Genomic DNA, 23832 nt, shown 5'->3' with positions numbered 1-23832 from the left:
AATCAAATACAAAGAGGTTTCATATATATTTTCAAAAATACAACAAGTAACTAACAATTATTGTGAGACTAACATTATAAAGGAAATTAACTTACAGATTGAGATCAATTAAGTATTTTTTTACATACAATTTATGGACGGATAACTTGTTCGAAAAAACAGTTAATTTATTCTAAAATACCCATGTGAAAATGACTATTTGAAAACATTAAATTTCAACAAATTTTAAGACATTTTGAAATTATAGTGACATTTATTAATCAGAATAATGAACACTAAAAGAATTAGTTTGAATCTTCTTGATTAATATAATTTTTTATATTAGTTATTCAAAATATTGTTTGTGTTCACAAACTAAGATTTTATTTAATTCCAAACGCTTCTTAGGAGATCAACAACAACCCTGTCGTATTATTCACCAATTTTGACAAAAACTTTTGGTCGTGAAAAAACTTTTATACCCTCTTCTAATTTTGCCAGTTGTTTCTCTAATTCCATCTTTTTGTTGCGCATCTTGAGAGTGTCAGTCTTGACCGGCAATTTGTTTAAATCATTGACAAGTTCCGCAAAACCTAGAATATAATTCAGTAAGATAAATTCCAGTAATTAGTGTTGCAGAGATTATTTTTAAGTATAGGGGTAAGATTCACGAAAACCCTATATTCAGTCTTTCAGTACTATGCCAATGCAATTACCAATGAGAAATAATTTATTTATTCATTGAAAAGCTTTGTAATTATTTTTAATAAAATTCAATGTGGGAATCTTTGTTTACAAACAACATTAGTTAGAATTTTTTTCACAGCTTTTTTTTTTTATTCATACTGTTTCAATCTTCATTTGACACTTATTTGGTTTTTCACGATTAAAACCAAAGTAATATGTAACTTACTATTTCGTAGCATCCGAAGTGTTTCCTTTCTCTCATTATCAGGTAAGGTGACATGTCCAGGTGGACACTGAATATTGTCACTATCACTGACTACTTCAGAATCTTTTTGTGTCTGCTCCTTCCGTTCTCGGAGATATTTTGGTAAAACTCCTTTTTGGTAGCCTGTAGATAAATTCACATATATTCAAGTGAAATAATAAAAGGATTAGTTTTTTTAATTACATGTCATTTCTACCAGAATTAACATCTTCAAATAACTGCAGACTACGTTTGAGCCACACAATATAGTCAGAAGTCAAAGTCAGAAACTAAAGCTATCCATCATTAAAGTTTATTCATACAATATTGTATATTTATATGAGTTTCATAATTGAAACAAATTAAAGGTGCCCTTAACCATATTTCATATTTCTAATTTACCTGAAGGCAAGTAAGGATCTTTACTGTCCTTCCTTTCCAATATAGCATTAAGACGACTTCTGTTCCTATCTATTTCTATATTTTCATCTCCACCTTTACGTGGAGTCTGTGATGGCGGAGGACTTCGATGAAGACCAGTATCGCCACATGCTTTCACTTTACCATCATCTTCCTTCTTAGGGTAGAGAACAGTTAATTTTGTGCTTTCTGTCAGTTTTTGTGAAAGATTAGACTCGATAGTCTGGCAAGCAACATCTCGGAGATGTCCAGATGATTCTGAGGAGTTCTCGTCATCATTTTGTAAATCTACAGGTTTCATTTGTCTAAGTTCTTTGCGTTTAAGGAATTCTGCCATGTCTCCTTTTTTTATCCGTACATTGTCTGAAAGTTTTTTCCTGTTTGCAGCACCAGGTTTACCAATGTTTAAGCTGATTTTGGCACTTTTGTTTGATGGTGAGGATTTTACTTGACCAATTGTGCTACCGGTAGCAGAGTTGGTCATATCTTGAGTTCGAAGACTCTTAGAAGTCTCCTTTGGTGATTGTTTCTGAATGTATTTCAGCTGCTTCATATTTTCTTTGATGAAGTTCTTTTTTTGATCTTTCTCTGTAAGCATGTTAAAATTAATCATTAAAGACTTATTCAGTGAAGTTATTCTTTTTTTTTTTATCTATTCACACTAGATGTATCCTTACTAGCTTCTCTAATTCTACTTCAAATTACCAATGTCAGTTTTTATTAAGTTGGCTTACACCAAACCCTTAAATGGGTATCCTCACACGGATAATTAATGCTCATTTAGTACAATAAAATAAAATATTCTCACGATAAATATGAGCATCGCCGCGATAAGTCATATGAAAAAGTGAAATTATAATTTGATTGAATCAAATTTAGTATTAGTGGGACAATGACCGTGTATACAGTATTCTTTTAAATTTTAAACAGTAAATACTAATACTAGTAGACTAGACTAAGTTATTTTTTAACATAAACAACAAAAAAACAAAATGTAACGGACTTACTCGGCTCGGGGAATATACCCTTCAAAGTATACATGTTGATTGTCAAACTACAACTGAATTTCTTTTTAAACACACACTCATTATTTAGATACCAACAAATTCAACACTTTTATAAATATACAACGTTCATTATCATACACTTAGTTTTAATAAAATGTGAAATGAATTTCAATTTTACGTCCAGTTTTTGTCACTATTTTCAAACAGCTGTCGTTGTCAAAATGTTAAAATATTGTTTATGGTCGCATCTTTGTTTCCGGCTGGTTTTGTTCTTGTTTACACAAAATAAAACGTAGTGATTATATTTTATACTCTTTGACACAAAAATTAACGAGGTTCGATGAAATTATTTATGGCGTGTTTACCATTAAATTGAGAAATTTAATGCTGAAAATAATAACAGAAATTCATTATTGCTATAAACACTAAAAGGATTAAACGCATTTCATAGGCTTACAATTAACACATTATTTAACATTAAAGTATAGCTTGTTTTTATTCACACGGATTTCGTTGACCATTTTGTTTTAGTTGGTACAGGACCTAGTTTAGTTATTGGTATAATCAGAAAAGTAGATTATAATTTATTATCAATCTAAATTTTCTGATAGGTACAGATAACGTTTTCAACAGTTAATCAATATTTATTTTGCGCATGACGAAACATAGTAAAAAGCTATGAGCAACATTCTTACTTAGTAGAAACATACGGATTTTAAATAAATATGGTAATAATAGTTTGAATATGTTATTTTCCTAAAATAAATCTTAATTGCTTAGATTTTTAGGTACCTGCTTACAATAACAATGAGTTATAATTTTGTAACGAACTATGATTAATATATTTTTATTCTTTCATCAAGGAAAACAAACAAAATTTTTATGTGTATGTGTGCATATCCTGTTTTAAATTTGATAGCGTCATTACCGACTTATCTTAAAATATGACGAGTACGGTCACATCAACAAATTTAATTAAATACAAGATTTCTCGCCGCGGAAGAAAGCTTCAAGTTTTTGACGATCAAAGGACTTTAATTGCTTTGCCGAAGGATGTACAGGAGCGTACTTGGTAATATGTTTTTACACAGAATCAATATTGGCAGATTACTTTAGTTGGACGTCCACAGTACTGAAGATAGCAGCCTGCATTCTCTTGTAGATTTGTTGATAAGCTTTTGGGGCTTAGGACGAACCATGTACATGTCACTGTTCAGTTAAACTACGCAATTATTGTGCAAGATATGATTAACGTGAATATAACAATCTAATAAACAAGATTGTTTAATTAAAGATTGATAGTGCAATTTGACTTACTGAGGATGAAAGGCGATTGCATGCAGCAGAAATGCAAATTTTGCCATGGATGTGTGACTGGACTAGTGTGGAGTATATTAATTCATCTTCTTCTTCTTTATTTTTTGGCTCCGGCACGGTTTGTGCATTAGCCGGCGTCAAGGAATAAGATTTTTATAATTAGTCGCTTTAATTATTTACCTCCTCCTCCGTGCGTCGTATTCCTCAGTTCTGAGGGTCGTGACCTTTACTGAGCACTTTTGTCAGGACTATGTTCCTCCATTCACTTCTGTCCTCCGCGCAGTGGATAGCGACATTGATGCTGGATTCCAAAGTCGTCTTAATCTGATCGGACCAGCGCATAGGACTACGCCCCCTAGGCCTCTTTCCTTCCACTTTGCCGGTTATGAGAAGTCTTTAGAGATTGTCACCCTTTTTCCTCGGAACGTGACCGAAAAACTCTAAAATCCTACGTAGGCAAATGGTGGAGAGTCTTAAGGAGACGCCTAGTTCTTCCAGGATTGATGCGTTTGTCCGATGCGCCGTCCAGGGAATCCGCAGCATTTTCCTCCAGCACCACATCTCTAACGCGTCGATCCGACTTCGATCAGCCTTCTTCAGAGTCCATGTCTCCGCCCCATATAAGAAAATAGAAAACACAAGACTTGTTACAAGTTTACGCTTGGTTTTTATGGAGATATTTTTATCGGACCAGATGCTATTATTAATATATAATTATTTACAGTTTATGAATAATAAAAAACGACGGAAACTAATCGCGATATAACATAAATGATTAAAAACGAATACAAATTTACAAATGAGATGATATGTGATGAAATATAATCTCAGTAAAATGGTGATCATTTACTGAGACTTTTTCAGTGGACTTTTTGGAGGATCCCGAGAAGCTACGTCCAGCGGCTTTGTTTCATTTCTCCAGAATTGTGCACTTTCACAGTCACCAAACAGTTGATAAACCATGGTTATTACGCATTTAAACCCGAAGAAACACTAAATAGACAACATAAAACAAATCACACAACTTCACTTCTTTTTTTTTTTTTTTTTTTAAATGTGGCTCGCACGTTTTTTTTTTGCATTTGCCACTACTAGTGTGGAAAAGGTAGGAAAGAGTACATTAGTTGTGTGTATGTATATTGTTGTGTGGAGCATAGATACATGGTGTGGAGTTATTTTAGTTTTGGCGGGATTTCGGTCTCCACCACAGACTCAATATTTGTAGAGAATGCTATTAGTGGCTGTAGGTACATCTACAATCAGCTTTAAACATTATGCATCACAGTACGGTTTAGCATAACGTACTTTTGAGGACTTATGTATACCGGGTTAGTTAGATTAACCAATTTATGTACATATATTAATCAATGCAGGGCTGAAATCCTTCAGAAAGAAGATGATGACCTTCTAATCTTCGAAATAAGAGAGGAGATCTTAGAAGAGGCCATGAGTATCTGTTATGAACGTTACATGGAGAAGCAGACATCAGCCTTTACGATCCACATAGCGGCTCAAGCATGGCTTAAACTTATCAATTGGTATCTAATCATTAATGCTGCTTCTGCTGCTATTATACACATATGATCATGTGGCCAAAAATACCTCGGGTATGAAAGTACATGGTAAATTGAGGAAAGGTGTCCTAAAAATACTTGGATGAACTGATTGAAAGAAGATATGCGAGAGAATTGTGTTGGTACAAAGATGACGTATGGTAGACCTGAATGTAAATAGAGAACTTGACTAGACCTCACGTAATGTGGCATAAAGGCAAGAAGAATAAGAGGATTTATACTGCCGTTAAGCTTTATACAAATTGGAGCTGGTTTTTTGTAGCTGAGATGAGCAGCATGCTACCTTAGATGACAGTGATAGTGGAAGTAATTTGACGAGACTGTGAATTCATACCCGTATCTAGTTTAACATATGGGCAGGCGATGTCATAAATATTAAAGTCTATGAGTTCATGACCTGTAACGAGAAGTTTATAAAAACGAATCTTTGCACCGTATAGAAAGCTGCACTCTAGCAAATAAAACTTGCTTAGTACCTACTAAGTTTTCTGTCTCGGGTAGGGATTATGGAGTGACTAGGACTTTTAGTTAATTCGACTCCAATATCCCTCTCAATACGCCTTCAATGTGCCCAAAATACGTGTAATTCTTAAATTTAATTATTATACCTACTGCCTGAAGTATACTTATAATTTTTACCGTGATAGGGAGTTTTATCGCCACGATCCCGGGGAAGACTCGAGTGCTTATCCCCCGTGCTACATTCCCAATCGCGTCGAATCCTGGATACCGGATGAACTTCCAGAACCTTCACCCAAAGACACTTGGGCCAAACACGACCTTAAGGTGCTGGAGCAGCCACCCGAAGAGTCTCTAAGGAAATCCTCCAGTAGTTCATCAATAGAGTATCCAGTGGTGGAAGAAATACCACCGGAGTATTGGTAGGTATTTGGCAAGCTCTAAAAATGCTTCTTTCTTTGAGAATATCGGCGGTCTTGACACAGCGGTATCATATGTCTTGATCCATCATCATATGACCAGTCTTGAACTGGTCTTGTATCACCGTTTTCATTTCTGTGAGGTAATTTAATTTTAACAGTCCGCTATGAGTGTATGGACATCATAAATAGGACAAGTATCGGTGTAGGATGGCAAAGTTTCTGTGGGAAATGGCTTCTAGTCCTATAAGGTTTTGGGGATATGATAAGTCCCGCTTCAGAGTTACAATAAGCGCCGTAAAGAATCCCTTGTAGTTAATACAGACGATCAGGTTAACTATCCAACATGTATGAGATTAGAGGTTCGAGTGCCAAGTGGTATTGTAATTATAGTCTACACCAAGATTAGGTCTATAAGGATTACAAGAACCGCTCACCAAAACCAATATAGTGCTGGTGGTTTCCGTCTACAATTAATTTACTTCAACTACTATCAAACCACTTAAATTATCCTGATTCTTTCTGCGTGCAATGAAAATCAGCTGTGGCGTAGGGTAAAGTGTCTCATATGATGCTAGGTGTAGATGCTATTTTAAGTTTAGGGTATAAACTTTTGTAATAATAGCTTGCTTAAGCCAAAAATGTTTATGCTTGACCAATGAAGCCGAAAGACAATCGATACTTATCTCAATCTAAATGGAAACCAATTTGCCAGGTTAAGCATAAATATTTATGCTATTTTGGCTTTACCGAGCTATCTTGTAGCTGGTAGCTGATTATAAGACTGAACACTTCAGAATAGTAATGCCAATGTATGTGCCAAATACGATTGTTGTGAACATTTTCATCTTCCACCATCAAGGTTAGTTGATGAAGCCATCACGGAAACAGTTCGGATGATAAATTTTACCCACATTAACAATTCACTAAGGATAACATACGCAAGGGGAGCTAACGATTCACGATGGTCAAAAGTATACCTACGTTGACCATAATTCAAATAACAGTAACTTGGAGGTTAATTTAAAGGTTCCCCGGCAAAGTGAACATACCTGATGAGTGGAAGACGGTAAGAGAAGAAGTTCTGCAAAGAGCCATCAGTTATGTTAGTAATTAAAGCTCCCCATTTATATTGTATCTTACGTCTTAGTCTGTAATGAGTAGACGCAGACACGTGGTCTTCACTGAGACTAAGTCCTCCGCAGGTTTAATATAAGTAGAATAAGTAGAATCTAAATTGGTTTTGGACCAATATGATGTGTTTTTTTTAATAGTAATTTATATGAATTTTCAATAATTAAAAAATATATATTGTCTACCTATTCGCTGGTAGTATAGGGGGCCATTCTTAACCGACTGCGACGGGGCAACGAAAAGCCGCCATCGCCCGAAACACTGGGGATAGGACCCTATTGGTTTGGACTTTTACTGGTGGTAGGACCTATTGTGAGTCCGCGCGGGTAGGTACCACCGCCCTGCCTATTTCTGCCGTGAAGCAGTAATGCGTTTCGGTTTGAAGGGTGGGGCAGCCGTTGTAACTATACTTGAGACCTTAGAACTTATATCTCAAGGTGGGTGGCACATTTACGTCGGACGTCGACGGGTTCGACGAGGACGGTGACCGGTGCTTGTGGTACCTAAAAGCACCGTTAATGGATCGGGAGGATCCGTAATGACGTTTTTTTTGTAACTTCTCGACGATGTACAGGATACAAGCGACACGGAGCCAAGTTCGGAGCCGATCGGTGCTGAAAGCGAAGTTCTGCAGAAGATCACGGATTACAGCTCGGATAATGTTTCTACTAAAGTACTATACCTTTGCAATTGAATCATAATACTCTGTTAGCTTTAGTCACTAAATCCCATGTCGATTAACTAGGTGCTGGTATCGTTAGCCTAGACTAAATTGGCTAAGCGACTTGGGAAGGACCATTACTTATATTATGCTATTACAATATTTAAAACATCATTACGAGTTACTAATCAAGCCTCAACATATCCGGTTTTTGTAGCATTGTATCATGTATGACTTTAAAATAACCACAATTTATGACCATGTAGCCAGGCCATGTAGAAAGGTATGTGACACAATAACTGTGTGTCTCGAACTGTGTCGCTCGCAGGGATACGTTGCGATTTAATTGGACGCGATTTTATCCTCAAATATCCTGGGAAGTACTATTATCTTCAGAATAAAAACGTACTCTAGAACGTAGGTAAGATCCAGCCTGATTATTTCATTCGCATGATCTCGCACGTTGTGGTCTGTGTAACGTGAGCTCTTCGGGCTGTTTATGACAAAAAATAGTCCAAACAATATGAGAATATTAAATAACATGCCACGTGAATCTTTCAATGACCCATCAAAATGTCTCCCATAGCGGTATCCAGGACATCCGTTCTCGTTCCGACTTAAATACTATCATAAACTGTAACTAAGCGTAATATATGTTCACGATTGACTTCCACGGTGAAGGAATAGCATCGTGTAATAAAAATCAAACCTGCAAAATTATAATTTGTGTAATCACTGGTGGTAGGACCTCTTGGGAGTCCGCACGGGTAGATACCACCACCCCGCCTATTTCCGCCGTGAAGCAGTAATGCGTTTCGGTTCGAAGGGTGGGGTAGCCGTTGTAACTATACTGAGACCTTAGAACTTCTCTAGGTGGGTGGCGCATTTACGTTGCAGATGTGCATGGGCTCCAGTAACCACTTAACACCAGGTGGGCTGTGAGCTCGTCTATCCATCTAAGCAATAAAAAAAACAAAAATATATATACATATAACGTTAAGGACCCGCTCCAAAATCGGCAAGATTTAAAGCCGATTTAATTGTAATTCAGACGAACGTAACGCGCGAAACATTTTGGATGTTCGAATTGCCCGTTAATTTTGAATTCTAGCAGGAGTCTAGCTTCAGTGCTTTGAAGACGACGACCCCCGTGGAAGGTTCGTTGCACGGCGCTGGTGACTCTACTGTTGTCCGTCAGAAGAGACGCCTGACTGACAAGAGCAAGTCGTTTAGTAAAGCCAGGTGGGGGCAGTGCCTTATTTCGGTTGTGGCGACGGTCTGGTCGGGACTTTTGGGTTATTGGTATTTGCATCCGCAGATAGTCAGCAATTGTGAAGAAGCGTGACCTTCATCTGCTTATCTTGAGATGAGAAAACTTAGTGGCAGAAATTTCAATATTAATTCTTGACGTTTGCCAGTGCTCCTGAATGATTATAACCGTTTATCGAAGATGGATGGCACAATGTGTAGGTAGGTTAGGGAGGACCCTGCGGAGGAGGGACACACACGGGATAAAGATATACCTAGTGTTCTAAATAAACTTTGGGTGGGAATTGGGAAGTTGGGTTACTGCTAGCGCACTATTTGGGAATAATGATGGTGGGAACCTGGTCGCAGTTGCCCTTTGATGAACAATGATACGGGCTATTGTCATTTCGATCTTATGACCGAGTGTACTGCATCAGCCTTCATTTGCGTCCCATAATACAACGAATACCACAAATACGTAACAATTTTATCTCACAACAAAATAAGTCGAATTTTGAATAAATTGTAGTCACTAAAAATTTTACACGATATCTTACAGCAAAAGTCTAATTTACTCTATTAGAATTATTTTTCGTTCATTTAAGTTCTATTTTTGTAGTATGCTTGGGCGTTCGAAGGGCCTCCTCCCTCCCTTGGACCTGGGCGACTCCAGGTCAAGAATGAGCGTCATATCTGACTGCAGATTGAGGAACTTAAGGTGAGTTCTGTCGTTAATGGTCTGGGGCCTGATCGTCCGGTGACTCCTCGCAATGAGTCCAGCGACTGCACCACGTCTGTGCGGATTGTCTACTGCGAACTCAGACTCAAACGTACCTCACTTGTGTGCACGAATTATTCCCGCAGTGCTTATATAAAGAAGATATCTGTTGGCCTTAAATGATGAAAGGAGTCTTCAAATATCACAAAGCGAATACCGGCCATCTTTGAGTCATGAGGGCGAAATAGATGACTGCTTTCCCGCAGAAATAGAGAGGGCGGTGGGACTTATCGGTATGGCCTCACAAGACGTTCTACCACCACTGTTCTTTTCACTACCATACGAGGTTTAGCTGATTTAACTTTGGATGCGACGTGTATTGAAACGCAGACTGTCTTTTGTTGTTATACCTTTACGCCGATAATAAAGCGAGCTTTCGTCGCGATATTCAACCGGAGGCCCCACCAGAAGGGTTGGCTGTGGGAAATGTGAAATGAGACGCACGTGCGGAACTTGTAGTGTGTGACGTCACCGCCGGGGACATACAGGGTGGAGTGTCTCGGGTAACAATCACTCAGCCAGTGGAGAAGGCAAACGATCCTGTCTGCATATATCTGTTATAGGACTTTTCCGGGAATTACTAGTGGTAGGACGTCTTGTGAGTCCGTATGGGTTGGTACCACCACCCTACCTATTTGTGCCGTGAAGCAGTATTGCGGTTTGAAGGGTAGACCGGGAAGAAGGGACAGCCGTTGTAACTATACCGAGACCTTAGAACTTATATCTCAAGATAGGTAGCGGCATTTACATTGTAGACGTCGATGGGTTCCGGTAACCACTTGACACCAGGTGGGCCGTAAGCTTGTCCAACCGAATAAGCAATAAAAAAAATCGGCTTAGTGGCGTATTTTTGGATGCTTGACTTTGCGAGTTGCGACAGACAAGCTTGTGTAATAAATTATCCCGTTTATTTCCCTATACATTGCCCTTGAAATCCAGAAACTTTAAATGTTGTCTTTGATCTTTTAATATCAAAGCAATTACAGAGTGGTCTTCATCCAAATAGGTCCTAGTTGTCCCCGTCATGAGAAACAGGTTTTGTGATTGCTTCATGATGGTTTTATTGCGCAGATATATGTACTGGTTCACGGCCTAATAGCTCTTAATTGGCTATCAAAGTTCATAGTCATCAGAAGGCCGTCATTGGAACATGAGGTCCAAGTCTCAAGCCGAGCGAGGCGCGGTTCAAAACAGCTTCGCGACGCCAATGAGCGACCCGCTGTCACCGACCACTGATGTTCTCATATCAAATTCATTTTATGCCATAATTCCGATTTAAATATTTTAATATATAGTAACCCCCTGTGCGTTGTGAAGGTAAGTCGCGTTCGTTGAACCCTGCTTTATCCTGACCGAACTTTCATTCATATGTATGTCTTGAGCGTGCATACAAAATAGAACAAAAACCTAAGATAAACTAGTTTTTGTCAATGACGTATGTAGGTAGGTACTCTATTATTGTCTTTTATTGATTCAGTCGTATTCAATAGGACTGTGATAAATTTTGAAGCACACCTATGTATTTGAACGATTAAATAAACTTCACCAACAAAAGAGGAAGTTTAATAGGCATATTATTGATTACGATAGATTCCTACAAAAAAATAAGGACAACAATATCAATTGGGTGGACTATGTTATTGGTTTTCTTCGACGAGCTGTCGCTAACAAAATATTAGCTCACTGAGTTTCTCGCGGTATCTTCTCAGTGGGCCGCGTTTCCGATCCGGTAGATTCTGCTAAGCACGGCTCTTGCTAGGGCTAGTGGTAGTAACGACACCCACTCGCTCGGTTACGCTGGCATAGCCTCTAAAGGCTACCTACCAGCTTAGGTAGGAAAAAAAGAAGTAAAATATTCCCTACTTATAACATGGGAATTAAGAAGAGCCAAGTTGGTATGTATGTTACTGGTTTTTCTGATCCGTCGAAGCATTCGCTAGAGAAGTCAGGGTCTGTATACCTTAACTGCACGCCACAACTATTAGATCTTTTATTACGTTTCTCTGATTCTGATGAGGCAACTTCAAATTGTCCTTTTTTAAATTTGTTCAGTGGCCTTACTGCGATGCTTAGGAGTGGACAGTCCGTAGCGACCTCTGGGAATGCGATAATTACCAGGGTAGTCGCGTTGTCATCGCAAATACCCGAAGAGTCGGCACTGGTGTCGTTTACTAACCAGCTCCTGTGACTACTCATCGTGACAATTCTGTAATTTTTTTCAGACTGAAATCATGAAGTTGTTTAATATCAGAGTCCTTTGAAGGGCAAAGCGAACTTGTGTCTTAAATAGCGGTAATCTTAAAAAGTGGTACTTTACGCCTGAACAAAGACTTTTGTTTTACAAGGCATAAGTCCGGCCTCGCGTGGAGTACTGCTCCCACCTCTGGGTCGGGCTTTCCAAATATCAGCTACTTTCATTTGACTGCAAACAAAAGAGGGCTATTCTGATTATCTATAATCTGCCGATCTGCCATTATAAAGGATCAGTTGGAACCTCTGGATCTACTGAGGCTACTTTGGGTTTCTCTGTATTTTTTGCCGTATGTACTCTGCGAAGGAAGGAAGGAAGGAAGTGCTCTGAGAATTGTTTGAGAAGATCCTACCCTCTAGTTTATAATATTACACCGCCCGTCTCTGGAGTAGAGTTCTTCCAGGCTATCGAGAACCATTGTGCTCATCCACAGTGTGTTTCCAGAGATATTTTCTCCCACTTACCGTTCAGATTTTTTTATTGCCGATGGTAAGTGGTTATTAAGATATACTCTTCTTCAAACGAGACTTTTGTATGGTATTTAGCGGTAAGCAGCGGTTTCTCGTCTGCATCACTAAGCATCTCCATCTAAGGCCTGTTTCAATCGGCAATGACTGCGCTTTGGTGGCGAGGAATCTCGGAATCCGAATCTCTGCTCTACGCCTCCCTTTTTTGTGGCCACGGCTGTGGATCCTAGCTACATATGAGTCAATGAAGCCAGTGGTCAGAAAATATCTAAAAACATGTTTGGAATGTATTTATTATATAAGACTGGATAATATCGATTTTTAACACGTGCCATCTGATCGTAATCTTAAATAAATACAATAACAAGCAATCAACGTTATTAGAGATAAATCACAGCGGGATATCCACATTCGTTGATTGTATTAATACAGTTATATCCACGCGGTACAGGTAATGAATGGAAAATTTGTTTGTTGTTTTGAGAGGGAAACAGAGAATTAAATGACTTATAGCAATATTATGACATTTATTAAATGCGATAAATTGTAATTGTAGGGACATTTTCGTGTTTTGCGTGTCAGGGAATATTTTGTTTTTCGCTTTGAGATTGATTGGTGTGTTGTGATGGTGTCTTTAATGCTTTTAGTGCTGAACTTATTTTTACATATTTTGCAGAAATAGTTAAAGGATTTTTGAAAAAAAAGTAACTCATAAAATATATATTTTTTATAGCTTAGATGGGTGGACGAGCTCACAGCCCACCTGGTGTTAAGTGGTTCCTGGAGCCCATAGACATCTACACCGTAAATGCGCCACCCACCTTGAGATATAAGTTCTAAGGTCTCAGTATAATTACAACGGCTGCCCCACCCTTCAAACCAAAACGCATTACTGCTTCACGGCAGAAATAGGCGGGGTGGTGGTACCTACCCGTGCGGACTCACAAGAGGTCCTACCATCAGTAAACTTAAATTGTCCAACAACAACTTTTGACTTTACTTCCAATTGATATTTCAAATGCAATGAAATAAAAAAGTGATTTTTTGTGATGTTGTTTATTTGTTGACTGACCTAGAAGAGTACTCTGTGATACCACTAGTAACCCGAAGTGGATCTATGCTCGTGCCAGACATAAAAATTACAAAATACGCATCAAATGTAGCCCCTTCAAATGTTTGTCCTTTCAAATGTTTTTTTTTCCGTACCATTGTGTTCTCTCGCACACAATACATTCTCTATGGTCTTTTCTGTACATGTCACGTCGAAAGGGCGACTTGTAAGCGACAGACTGACGACAATTGCAATATTCTGTTACAACTAAAAGCTCCTGTCTGACGTTTGATGAATGGCCCTCGGACGCACCGCCGCGTTCCGGTGTTTTCACGTTTGTCATTGTTGTTGCGCGAAATTGTATTTTTTTGTTGTTGTTCCTGTTGTCGTCCGTGTTTTGTTGTTGTTTTTAATATTGTTTTGTTGTCATTTGGTGACCTGGATCACATCGTTCACTTACCATAGAAGATTTTAACAAATAGATTCTTTTAATTCCCAGCCGCTTAGTACAAGTGATAGTTATTAAGTTATTATAGACTCAAACGACCCATGACCCATTAAATCATCGCCATTCACTAATTCAGACAAAAAATTAGAGTGAGTCCGCGTTTCAATCAAAAAGTACTTGAAATCTTGCACAATAAGACCATTCAATATCACCCCAAATTTCCCACACTCCCTAATATACTCATGATCACACATTCATCTGTATTGAGACAAAAGTGAGAATCGTTTGGGATTTCTGTTGATCTTTCTATCCGGTTTTTGGTTGACATCATCACTTTGAGATTCTGGAGACGGGAGTCTGTAGAGACTCCTCTGTAAAGAGACCTCAAATGTCGACATCGTCACTGTCATTCATTATCTGGTTTAATTTGTTTAACTGTAATATTATAAAAAATATGATTTCTTCTTCTTCTTCTCAGTCGTGTCACTCTTGACAGAGTGGTCGTGATCGTCATGTAGTGTTGAAATGAAAAAATATGATACAAACATTATAATAATAAAAATTAAATTGTACTTTATTATAACACTATGGACTTTTTTTCCGGCCTATAATAACCAATTTACTTTATCTGCCAAAAGAAAGGTGGCAACCGTAGTAGAGTCCCTACACTACTCTACAGAGATACATACGGTAATGGTTCTTAAAGTTAATGTGCGAACGAATCTTAACACTTCTTCTTTCTTTCCTATTACCCTCTGCTGGGATGTAGGGCTCGAATCTAATTCTTCTATTTGCATCGGTCTTGGGTAGTCTGTTCTAGTTCTTCCCACGTCATGTCCAAGACGTACAATTCCTGTTCTACTGAGCGAAAATGCGAATATAATTATTTGTTTACAAAGCTAATTGAAAACTCGGTCACTCCTGATAAGTCCATATAGGCCCGCCGCGGTTCGAACGAAAAGAACCATGTCCCTCTCGCTAGTTCGGAGGGATTCATTCAGGTGTTTGTAAGAGTTCGCCACCGACAGCTATATACTATAAATTGTATTGTGGTGACCGGTAAAATCGAGGGAGAAAGGCCTATGGGTAGAGGTCCCAAACGGTGGTCGGACTAAATAGCGGAGGAACTGAAAATACCTGTCAGCAACGCCTTCCACCAAGCTACAGAACGGGATCAATGGAGACAGCTGGTTGACGGAATCGGCCGGAGTCACGATCCTCAGCAATGAGGGACCGATTGAAGAGAGAGAGAGAGAGATGTATTCGCAAAGTTATAGTATTTGAATCTACCCTAGTGCTGGTGGGTCCAGGAAGACCTGCCACGCACTGGTGGAAATATCATTGGATGCGCATTTAGACACAGTGACCACCAGATGAAGGTCTATGATACTACTTGCCACAGCCAAAGTGGTAATGTCTTCGTTATAACTCCTATTGTGTTATTCCCTATACCCAAGTCCTCGTTACTATTAGTTTTTTATCCGATCCAGGCGATGGGGGCAACGCAGAGTCGCTGTCATCCCAAACATGTCTTGTCGTATCCCCCGGATTCACTCTCGGTGCTTTTAGACCTCTCAAGCACCGGTTACCGCCGATTATGACGACCGAACTAATCCACAGACACGGCCAACTCGCCGGATCTTCTCAGTGGGTCGTGATTCCGTTCCGTTGGTAGATTCTCCGAAGCACTGCTCTTGCTAGGGCTAGTGTTGCTAAATTCTCTGAGGCTATACCCGTGAGCTCACCACTCCGTCGGCGCGTAGCTGAAATAGCATCTTAGGCTACCAGCGAATTGGTAGGGAAAACAAAAACTATGAGTTTTGTCTCAGCCCTCCGAGATAAGAGTCGATGAGTATTGTTTTGGGTGACAGTTGCCAAAGAATCTTTGTTCTTGCTCAGCGGTGGAACTTCAAAGTCCCTTAAGACTTCATATTTCCGTTGGAAAATAAAAAAATAGTTGAATTTTGACAATGAATCCTTTGAAAACTTGAATTATACGTTTGAGGCTTAAGTTTCATGTCTTGAATTGGATGGTGGCGTTCACGTTGTGATCCGTGGGCTCTGGTAGCCACATTATGCCAGATGGGTCGTCAACTCGTTCATCAAAGGAATAAAACAAAAAAAGTACACCAGCGGGCCATTTGTGACAAGATTCGTCTGGATTGTGGCGGAACATCCGTGCGTAGCAACATGAGGTGGATGGTGGCGTTCACGTTGTAATATCCGTGGGCTCTGATAGCCACATTACGTCAGATGGGCCGTCAACTCGTTCACCTAAGGAGTAAAACAAAAAATATTGCACCAGAGGGCCGTTTGTGACAAGATTCGTCTGGATCGTTGCGGAACATCCGTGCGTAGCAACATTTCAAAAAAAACATCTTTCCAGTGACTAAACGCTTACCATATTTTCCTTGTTGTTAAATATTTATCGTGTTTTTTTTCTCTCATTTATTTTAAAATTTATTTTAAATTTATAATACAATTCCAGAAAGTTTCCCTCTCAAGTCAATGCCACAGGTAGACAGGGCGATCACCCCTTGTCCCTGGGTTCGATGCCGACTTTGACCTGTATAATTTCATTTAGTTTATACTTTGGGCAGCCTCTATTGATTAAATTTTATCTTTGATGTCCGTTTATTCCAAATTTCGATTATTTTATACATATATGTTTTATTTATTGTTCAACCTCACAATATTTAGTCTGTACTGTCTGTCCGTTTGTTGTGGAAAGATTTCCCGGTATATAACGACCGGGAGAGTCATTTGAACATTTAATGTATGTAAAAAGAAGTCATTAATACTTTCGGAAACATGAGAAAAATGCAAGCCCACTGAGTTTCTCGCCGGATCTTCTCAGTGGGTCGCGTTTCCGATCTGGTGGTAGATTCTGCGAAGCACGGCTTTTGCTAGGGCCAGTGCTAGCAACATTCCTGGTTTGAGCCCCGCGAGCTCACCCACACGTCAAGGAGAAGCTAAAATAGCCTCTCAAGGCTATCAGCATAGGTAGGAAAAAAATACATATAGTATTACTATAGGAATAAAATAGGCAGTATAGAACTTGTTTATAGTTTTTTAAAAATTCCATTAAAAACCTTTTACGGTTTAATCTCGCGTTAACAATGTTCCCGTCATCCGTGGCCATAAAAACTGTAAGCAGTATTCGAAGCGTTGGAAATTATAATTGCAAGGTTTAGACGTTGTTTTAATTAAAATATTTATATAAAACTTTGTTTAAAATATTGCTACTGTTTCAGAGTAAGGCGTTTGTATAATATATTAAAAAGGTGGCTTCATAAGTTTATTTTAGATATCTGAATTTTACCTACTTAATAATACTCGTATTTATATATATATTTATATATATAAATGAATTGCAGTTCGTTAGTCTCGCTAAAACTCGAGAACGGCTCGACCGATTTGGCTAATTTTGGTCTTGAATTATTTGTGGAAGTCTAGAGAAAGTTTAAAAGGTAGATAAATATGAAAATGCTCTGAATTAAATAAGAAAAACAATTAAGTTTTTCTTTTGATGTGTCCCCCGTCGGCCGGACTTCTTTTGTTTGTTTTAAGTTTATTTTATACAAAAGTTTAGGTCTTTTATTTATCGATTGAGGCACTACGAAGTTTGCCGGGTCAGCTAGTTTATAATAAAAATGCATGACTAATATAACATCGTTTTTTTTTTCCTGCTTAGGTGGGTGGACGAGCTCACGGCTCACCTGGTGTTAAGTTGTTACCGGAGCCCATAGACATCTACAACGTAAACCCACCTTGAGACATGAGCTCTAAGGTCTCACTTTTAATTGTACTGTAATAATTAAAGCTAAATATTATGTCTAATATATTTTCAATAAATTTTTACGTCAATGCTTTATAATCTTAAAAGATGGAAGTAAAAGAGTGACTTACCCTCAGGTTACCCGTTTACGTTTCTTTTTTTTTTATTGATTAGATGGATGGACGAGCTCACAGCCCACCTGATGTTAAGTGCTTACTGGAGCCCATAGACATCTACAACGTAAATGCGCCACCCATCTTGAGATATAACTTCTAAGGTCTCAGTATAGTTACAACGGCTACCCCACCCTTCGAACCGAAACGCATTACTGCTTCACGGCAGAAATAGGCGGGGTGGTGGTACCTACCCGCGCGGACTCACAAGAGGTCCTACCACCAGTGTCCTACTACCAGCAGTAACGTCTTGCTCGGACTGGATTTTGTAAGCTTGACTCTCTCTCTCTCTCTCTCTTCAGGCTGGACACGCAATATGAAATTTCATCAGAAAAGGTTGACACACCCCAAGGTGGGGTGGTAAAGAGGAAGTGAAGAAAATTTTGATCTAGCAGATTACATGCAATAAATTTTAGTATTTTTCTTCTTTGTTATTGGCTATATTATTTTTTGTCGTTCAAGCATTGTGTCATATAGGATATTTTAAGAGAAAATTAAAAATTCGTTCGGAAATGGCATCTGGTCTGAATTAGTAGCTGTATAGTTATATTTTCAGTCTTCGTAGATCTTAATTTTTTTTTTTTTATTGCTAGATGAGTGGACGAGCTCACAGCCCACCTGGTGTTAAGTGGTTACTGGAGCCCATAGACATTTACGACGTAAATGCGCCACCCACCTTGAGATATAAGTTCTAAGGTCTCAAGTATAGTTACAACGGCTGCCCCACCCTTCAAACCGAAACGCATTACTTCTTCACGGCAGAAATAGGCAGGGTGGTGGTACCCACCCGCGTGGACTCACAAGAGGTCCTACCACCAGTAAAAAATAGAATCAGTTTTCCAGTTCCAATAAAATGAGAATAAGTTTTTTCCGGTTTAATTGCGGATTTTTTAATACATACATTTTTTGTAGACAATTATTAATTTAACTACTAATTAGAGGATAGTTTGAACATACACTCAAATGTTGACGAATATCATTGCAGTCTTCGGTGACCAGGAAAACTATAAAATATTTGAAACGCCAGAAATAATAATTATTAATATAATTACAGTAAATATGTAATGCTAGATTAAAAGCATACTACCAGTTTTTTTTGTTTGTTAAATTGTGTTCTTTAGAAATTAGATTTAAATACGAATTACATATTGATAAAATGATGAAATATGAATAATATTTTTCGATCTAACCGACTAAACCAAAAATATGAACTAGTTATTTAAAGAAAAAAATCAAAATTATTGATAAACGTGGTTATTGAAAACAAGAATAAAACAAAATTTTCTGAAAATAAATCGTAGCTACATCGATTTATCGCCTCCGATATCCCCTGTATACAAAATTTTATGAAAATCGTTAGAGCCGTTTTCGAGATTCAGATTATATACATATTTATATACAAGAATTGCTCATTTAAATATATGAGATCTAAGATTAGTATTTTTGATTAGTAGCTTTTTTTAAACTTTATTCGTATGTAAATATATTCGTAAATGTATTGATTCCATTTATAGTCTGACGAGCATACATCAAAATTGACTGCAGTAGTAGTTTGCTCTATGATAGTAGCGCTGAGGGTCGTGAATTCGATTCCCACATCGGGTAAATATTGTGTGATTGGCAGGTTTACTTGCTCTTGCCTGGATGTTTATCAACTATATATATATATTTAAACGTATACGGATATCAGTCTCTGTTACCCATAACATAGGGTATCCTAATATGGGGTCCGTGGGTCCTATGATGACCGTGCTTGTTTTGTTCCCAGTTATTATTATTATTATAAGCAGCCAGAAGTATCATTGCCTTATAATACATCGATGCTCCTCAGAAAAGTTGCACAATTCGCCGCATATGATTCCGAAAACAATCCTTCGTCCAATTCTGTAAGGTGTGACTTAGAAGTAAAAAACATGTCAAAAATGAAAGATAATATTGTTGTTTTAGTAAAGGCTACGGTGTGGTGGTTTTTTTTTTATTGCCCTTGTAGGCAGACGAGCATACGGCCCACCTGATGGTGAGTTGTTACCGTCGCCCATGGACTTCAGCAATGCCAAGGGCAGAGCCAAGCCGCTGCCTACATACTATGATTCCTGACAAATGAAACTTTTATGAATCTTTGAAGAGCTCTTAAAAACTTTCGCAATAAAACTCAAGAGGAAATTATATGAAAATGGCTCATTGAAAAACTTTTAGAATTGATGATGACATTTTCACGACACGCTTATAGATGGCTGTTGGTTAGAGGGCAACGAGCAGACGAGTTCACGGCTCATCTGTTGTTAAGCCGATACGAGATACAATGTTACCCATGGAAATCACAACGTGATCGGTCATTGGTCAATGTGAGTTGATAAGTTCGTTGTTATAATTGCATTTCATTAACTTCCGTGTTGCCCTTCAAAATGGGGTGTCACGTTACTACTTTCTGGTAAAAATGAGGTAATATTATCCCACACACAGAGCACGTACGGTCGTCAGCCAACCAAAATGAAATATTGCGTATTTCTAAACGATGCTTTAAAATAGCAAATAACATGTTGCTACAAGATTAAAGGCTAATATTGAAATTAATTAGTGATCGAAATTAATTAATGCGACCATAATTAATTTCAATTATAAGTTTGAACATTATAAAGGGTCTATTGTCAAGGACTATACTTCTATAATCACAGATTTTGCCAAGGCTACACTATAGACAAACAATATGAATATATTCTCAATTTGACTTAAAAATTAACCTAACTACATATATTAAATTTGGGTGTTGTGTCAAATACGTTGTAGTATGAGTCATGCTTTTTTGTTGATTGAAAAATTAAATTAGAAATTAAAAAAAAAAAAATAGCGTTCTGCACTACTTCTCTGTGTAAATCTAATATATAAAATTCTCGTGTCACAATGTTCGTTCCCATACTCCTCCAAAAGCGCTTGACCGATTCTCATGAACTTTTTTATGCATATTCAGTAATCCTGAGAATCGGCTACTATCTATTTTTCATACCCCTAAGTGATTAGGGTTGTCCACCCCTAACATATTTTTTTTATTTGGACTTTTTGTTTTGTTATAATAAGGTATTATGTGACTGAATGAGGTTTTGTTATTTTTATTATATATTCCCTCATCGTTCACAGCACTACATACCTCTTTCACTCATTTACTACATCCTTACACACTTACAATAAGTTAGTTTTTTTTCTATACTAGAAATTCCCTAGAAATCTTATATATGGCAAAACAATGTTTGCCGGGTCAGCTAGTTATAATATAAGTGTGGAAAATTTCATCATTTTCGTAAAAAGGGGTACTATTTTTGCTTCACCTATATTATATATGGATACAAAGTAATACAAATTTCCATTGAATGTAAGTCACCGAAAACACATTCAATAACAAAAGTAATAAGAGAGAGAGAGACGTAACGATTAAGAGTAATTTGTGAGATTGAATTTTGTAATGAAATCGATCCGATACCGCTTTCTGATTGCTATCGATTTACGTCTCGATAGCCGTTAACAATCGATAATAGTGCGGATCGGAAGCCGATCGGTATCTGTACCTCACCGTCCGGCTTACTGTTTTAGCTCACGACGGTGCTACTTACTCGTTAACAATGTTTGAGACGAGACGTGATTCTTTCGTGAGTTCCTTGATACTTGAATAATAAAAAAATAACATGTGTGCAATTCACAAGTGTTAGAAGTGAAACCTTCAAAAATTAAAATACAATTATCCTAAATGTCTAAGTATATTATTAGTAAAATTTTGTCATTAGTAAATAATTGTAAATCGCCTTTTATAGTATGAGGTAGCGCCCTCTGTGAATTGATATTTTAACTTCACGTATATCCTAAATTAAAATTCACTACAAGAGGTTTCATACACACGTTGGTATTAAAAAATCTCATAGATGGCGCTGTATTAAAAATAATTAACTAGTAAACGAATACACAAACCGATATAGCGTGTATTATTTCTCGATATCCCTTATTCTCTCTCTCGTTCAATCTTTCTCACTATAGCTCTCTTCCACCTCTCGCTCCATGGCACTGTGCGTGATACGACGTTCGCTCTGTCTCACTTTTTCTCTCGATCTTTCTCACTTGCATGCTCCCTACTCTCACTCCATGGCTAGTTGCTTCATGCTACGCTCGCCCTGTCTTACTCTCTCTCAATCGGTCTCGATCGCTCTCTCTCTCTTTTTCGATACTTCCGTTGCATACCTGCGTGACGTTACATCTGTAAAAAATTTACCCTCATGCGCCTAAAGAAGTTTCACTTCAATAATTGTTTAAAAAAACTAACAAAATACGCTTTTATAGAAAATCTTTTATAGAAGATGTAGATGCGCCGCCCACCTTGTGGTACGAGTTTGAAGGTCTCAAAATTATTAAAAAATGTGTATCCGATATTATCGGGTGTAATGGATACGGTCTTTCTCCAATTAACTTGATAATTGCTCCTCGTCGAACTAAAGACACGATCATTGGATGGTTCCAATGTTAGTAGATTATACCCTGCGTGTTTTGTCAGCGTTCGTATCAAATGTGTACGATTTGAAACGTGTGATTGGCATGTCTTTGAAGAGTTAATGTGAAATTAAAAGCAATTTTACGGTTTAATATCGCGTTTGTATAGTGTTCTAGGCAGAGATGGGAAATTTGAACTGGAATAGCATTTTAGGCTACCAGGGAAGAGGTAAGGTAAAAAAGCAGAGATGGATTTTAACACCAAAATATTTTATTTCAAAAAACAACTTTTAACTAATGATAACTGACATTGACATTCCTTTGGTTTGTGGAATTACGAGTACTTAACGGTTGGCAGCGGCTTGGCATTGCTGACGTCCATGGACGACGGTAACCGCTGAAAATGTAAACGGGAAATGTAAAGAAAAACCTTTTTTATATAATTTATATATAGAAACCTTTGTGAGTCCACATGGTACCACGGCCCTGCCTATTTTCTGCTGTGAAGCAGTAATGCGTTTCGGTTTGAAGGGTGGGGCAGCCGTTGTAACTATACTTGAGACCTTAAAGCTTATATCTCAAGGTGGGTAGCGCATTTACGTTGTAGATGTCTATGGGCTCCAGTAACCACTTAACACCAGGTGGGCTCGTCCACCCATCTAAGCAATAAAAAAATAATCTTATATAGTATATTTACTGAACTCTCTATCATTGAGAAAAAAAGCAGTTCAGTTTTTACTTCATTCAATAATACGGTATAAATTAAAGGAATTCAAATTGTTTTCTTAATATTGTACAGAAAACGCAATAAAGTCTTTTGTTATTGTTCAACCATTTTTAGATTATTCGATATCATTATATATAGATACATTATATACAAATGACTGCTATCAATTTACGATACAAGCCCTGTTTTCAACAAAAGGACATCTTGCTAAAGATGTGAAAAACATTGATATCTCATTAAACTAATCGCGCGGCACTTTTGTATGTTGCTGGCACTATGAACTTACCCCGGAGTGCCAACAACAAGTGTACTATGTATCATCACAATCATCACAATCCGATTAATGGCTAAGGAATGCACAGAGGACAATTTTGCAGATTTTCATTTATTAGATTGATGAATAGATTAAGATTAAGCATTACAATTTTCGTAACACAAGCGGTATTCATAAACTTTTTTCATTAAAATTATAATAATAGCCGAATATTTATCCAAAAAGTGTATCTGGCAATTCATGTATTAATACGAACTAGTGGTACC

General features: G+C 37.7%; 2 protein-coding genes across 5 annotated transcripts; one reads left to right on the top strand and one right to left on the bottom strand.

Annotated features, from left to right (window-relative positions):
• Nucleotides 1–7: 7 nt before the first annotated feature.
• Nucleotides 8–4649, bottom strand: LOC101739724 (uncharacterized). Its single transcript, XM_004923885.4, has 5 exons — nt 3655–4649; nt 2338–2724; nt 1313–1918; nt 893–1054; nt 8–572 (listed from the first exon to the last, which is right to left on the bottom strand). The coding sequence occupies exons 2-5, from the start codon at nt 2369–2371 to the stop codon at nt 412–414; spliced, it is 963 nt and encodes a 320-aa protein (XP_004923942.1). The 5' UTR covers nt 2372–2724; nt 3655–4649; the 3' UTR covers nt 8–411.
• LOC101739580 (uncharacterized) lies at nt 3215–18608 on the top strand. Of its 4 annotated transcripts, none has more exons than XM_021346484.3 (8): nt 3219–3409; nt 5028–5192; nt 5876–6109; nt 7136–7211; nt 7815–7913; nt 9016–9143; nt 9769–9867; nt 18398–18608. In XM_021346484.3, exons 1-8 carry the CDS (start codon nt 3282–3284, stop codon nt 18468–18470), a joined length of 1002 nt encoding a protein of 333 aa, XP_021202159.1. In that variant the 5' UTR covers nt 3219–3281; the 3' UTR covers nt 18471–18608. The 4 variants fall into 4 exon arrangements, with proteins under 4 accessions (XP_021202160.1, XP_062530808.1, XP_021202159.1 ...); XM_004923884.4 differs by having other exon boundaries at nt 9013–9143; XM_021346485.3 differs by lacking the exon at nt 5028–5192 and having other exon boundaries at nt 3215–3409; nt 9013–9143.
• Nucleotides 18609–23832: the final 5224 nt, after the last annotated feature.

Source organism: Bombyx mori, chromosome 3 (assembly GCF_030269925.1).
Source record: "Bombyx mori chromosome 3, ASM3026992v2".
NCBI lineage: Eukaryota > Metazoa > Arthropoda > Insecta > Lepidoptera > Bombycidae > Bombyx > Bombyx mori.
The sequence above is the reverse complement of the archived record's forward strand: the minus strand, read 5'-3'. Positions and strand labels throughout refer to the sequence as shown.

What these genes read in the sequence shown, in the direction of transcription:
- LOC101739724 (XM_004923885.4), bottom strand. Translation starts at nt 2,371, where the DNA reads ATGTATACTTTGAAGGGTATATTCCCCGAGCCGA. An exon ending in AGATCCTTACTTGCCTTCAG is followed by an intron (nt 1,055 to 1,312) that starts GTAAATTAGAAA and finishes ATTTATCTACAG; the next exon opens with GCTACCAAAAAGGAGTTTTA. An exon ending in ACTTCGGATGCTACGAAATA is followed by an intron (nt 573 to 892) that starts GTAAGTTACATA and finishes ATTATATTCTAG; the next exon opens with GTTTTGCGGAACTTGTCAAT.
- LOC101739580 (XM_004923884.4), top strand. Translation starts at nt 3,282, where the DNA reads ATGACGAGTACGGTCACATCAACAAATTTAATTAAATACAAGATTTCT. An exon ending in TGCAAAGAGCCATCAGTTAT is followed by an intron (nt 7,212 to 7,814) that starts GTTAGTAATTAA and finishes GACGATGTACAG; the next exon opens with GATACAAGCGACACGGAGCC. An exon ending in CGGATAATGTTTCTACTAAA is followed by an intron (nt 7,914 to 9,012) that starts GTACTATACCTT and finishes TTTGAATTCTAG; the next exon opens with CAGGAGTCTAGCTTCAGTGC.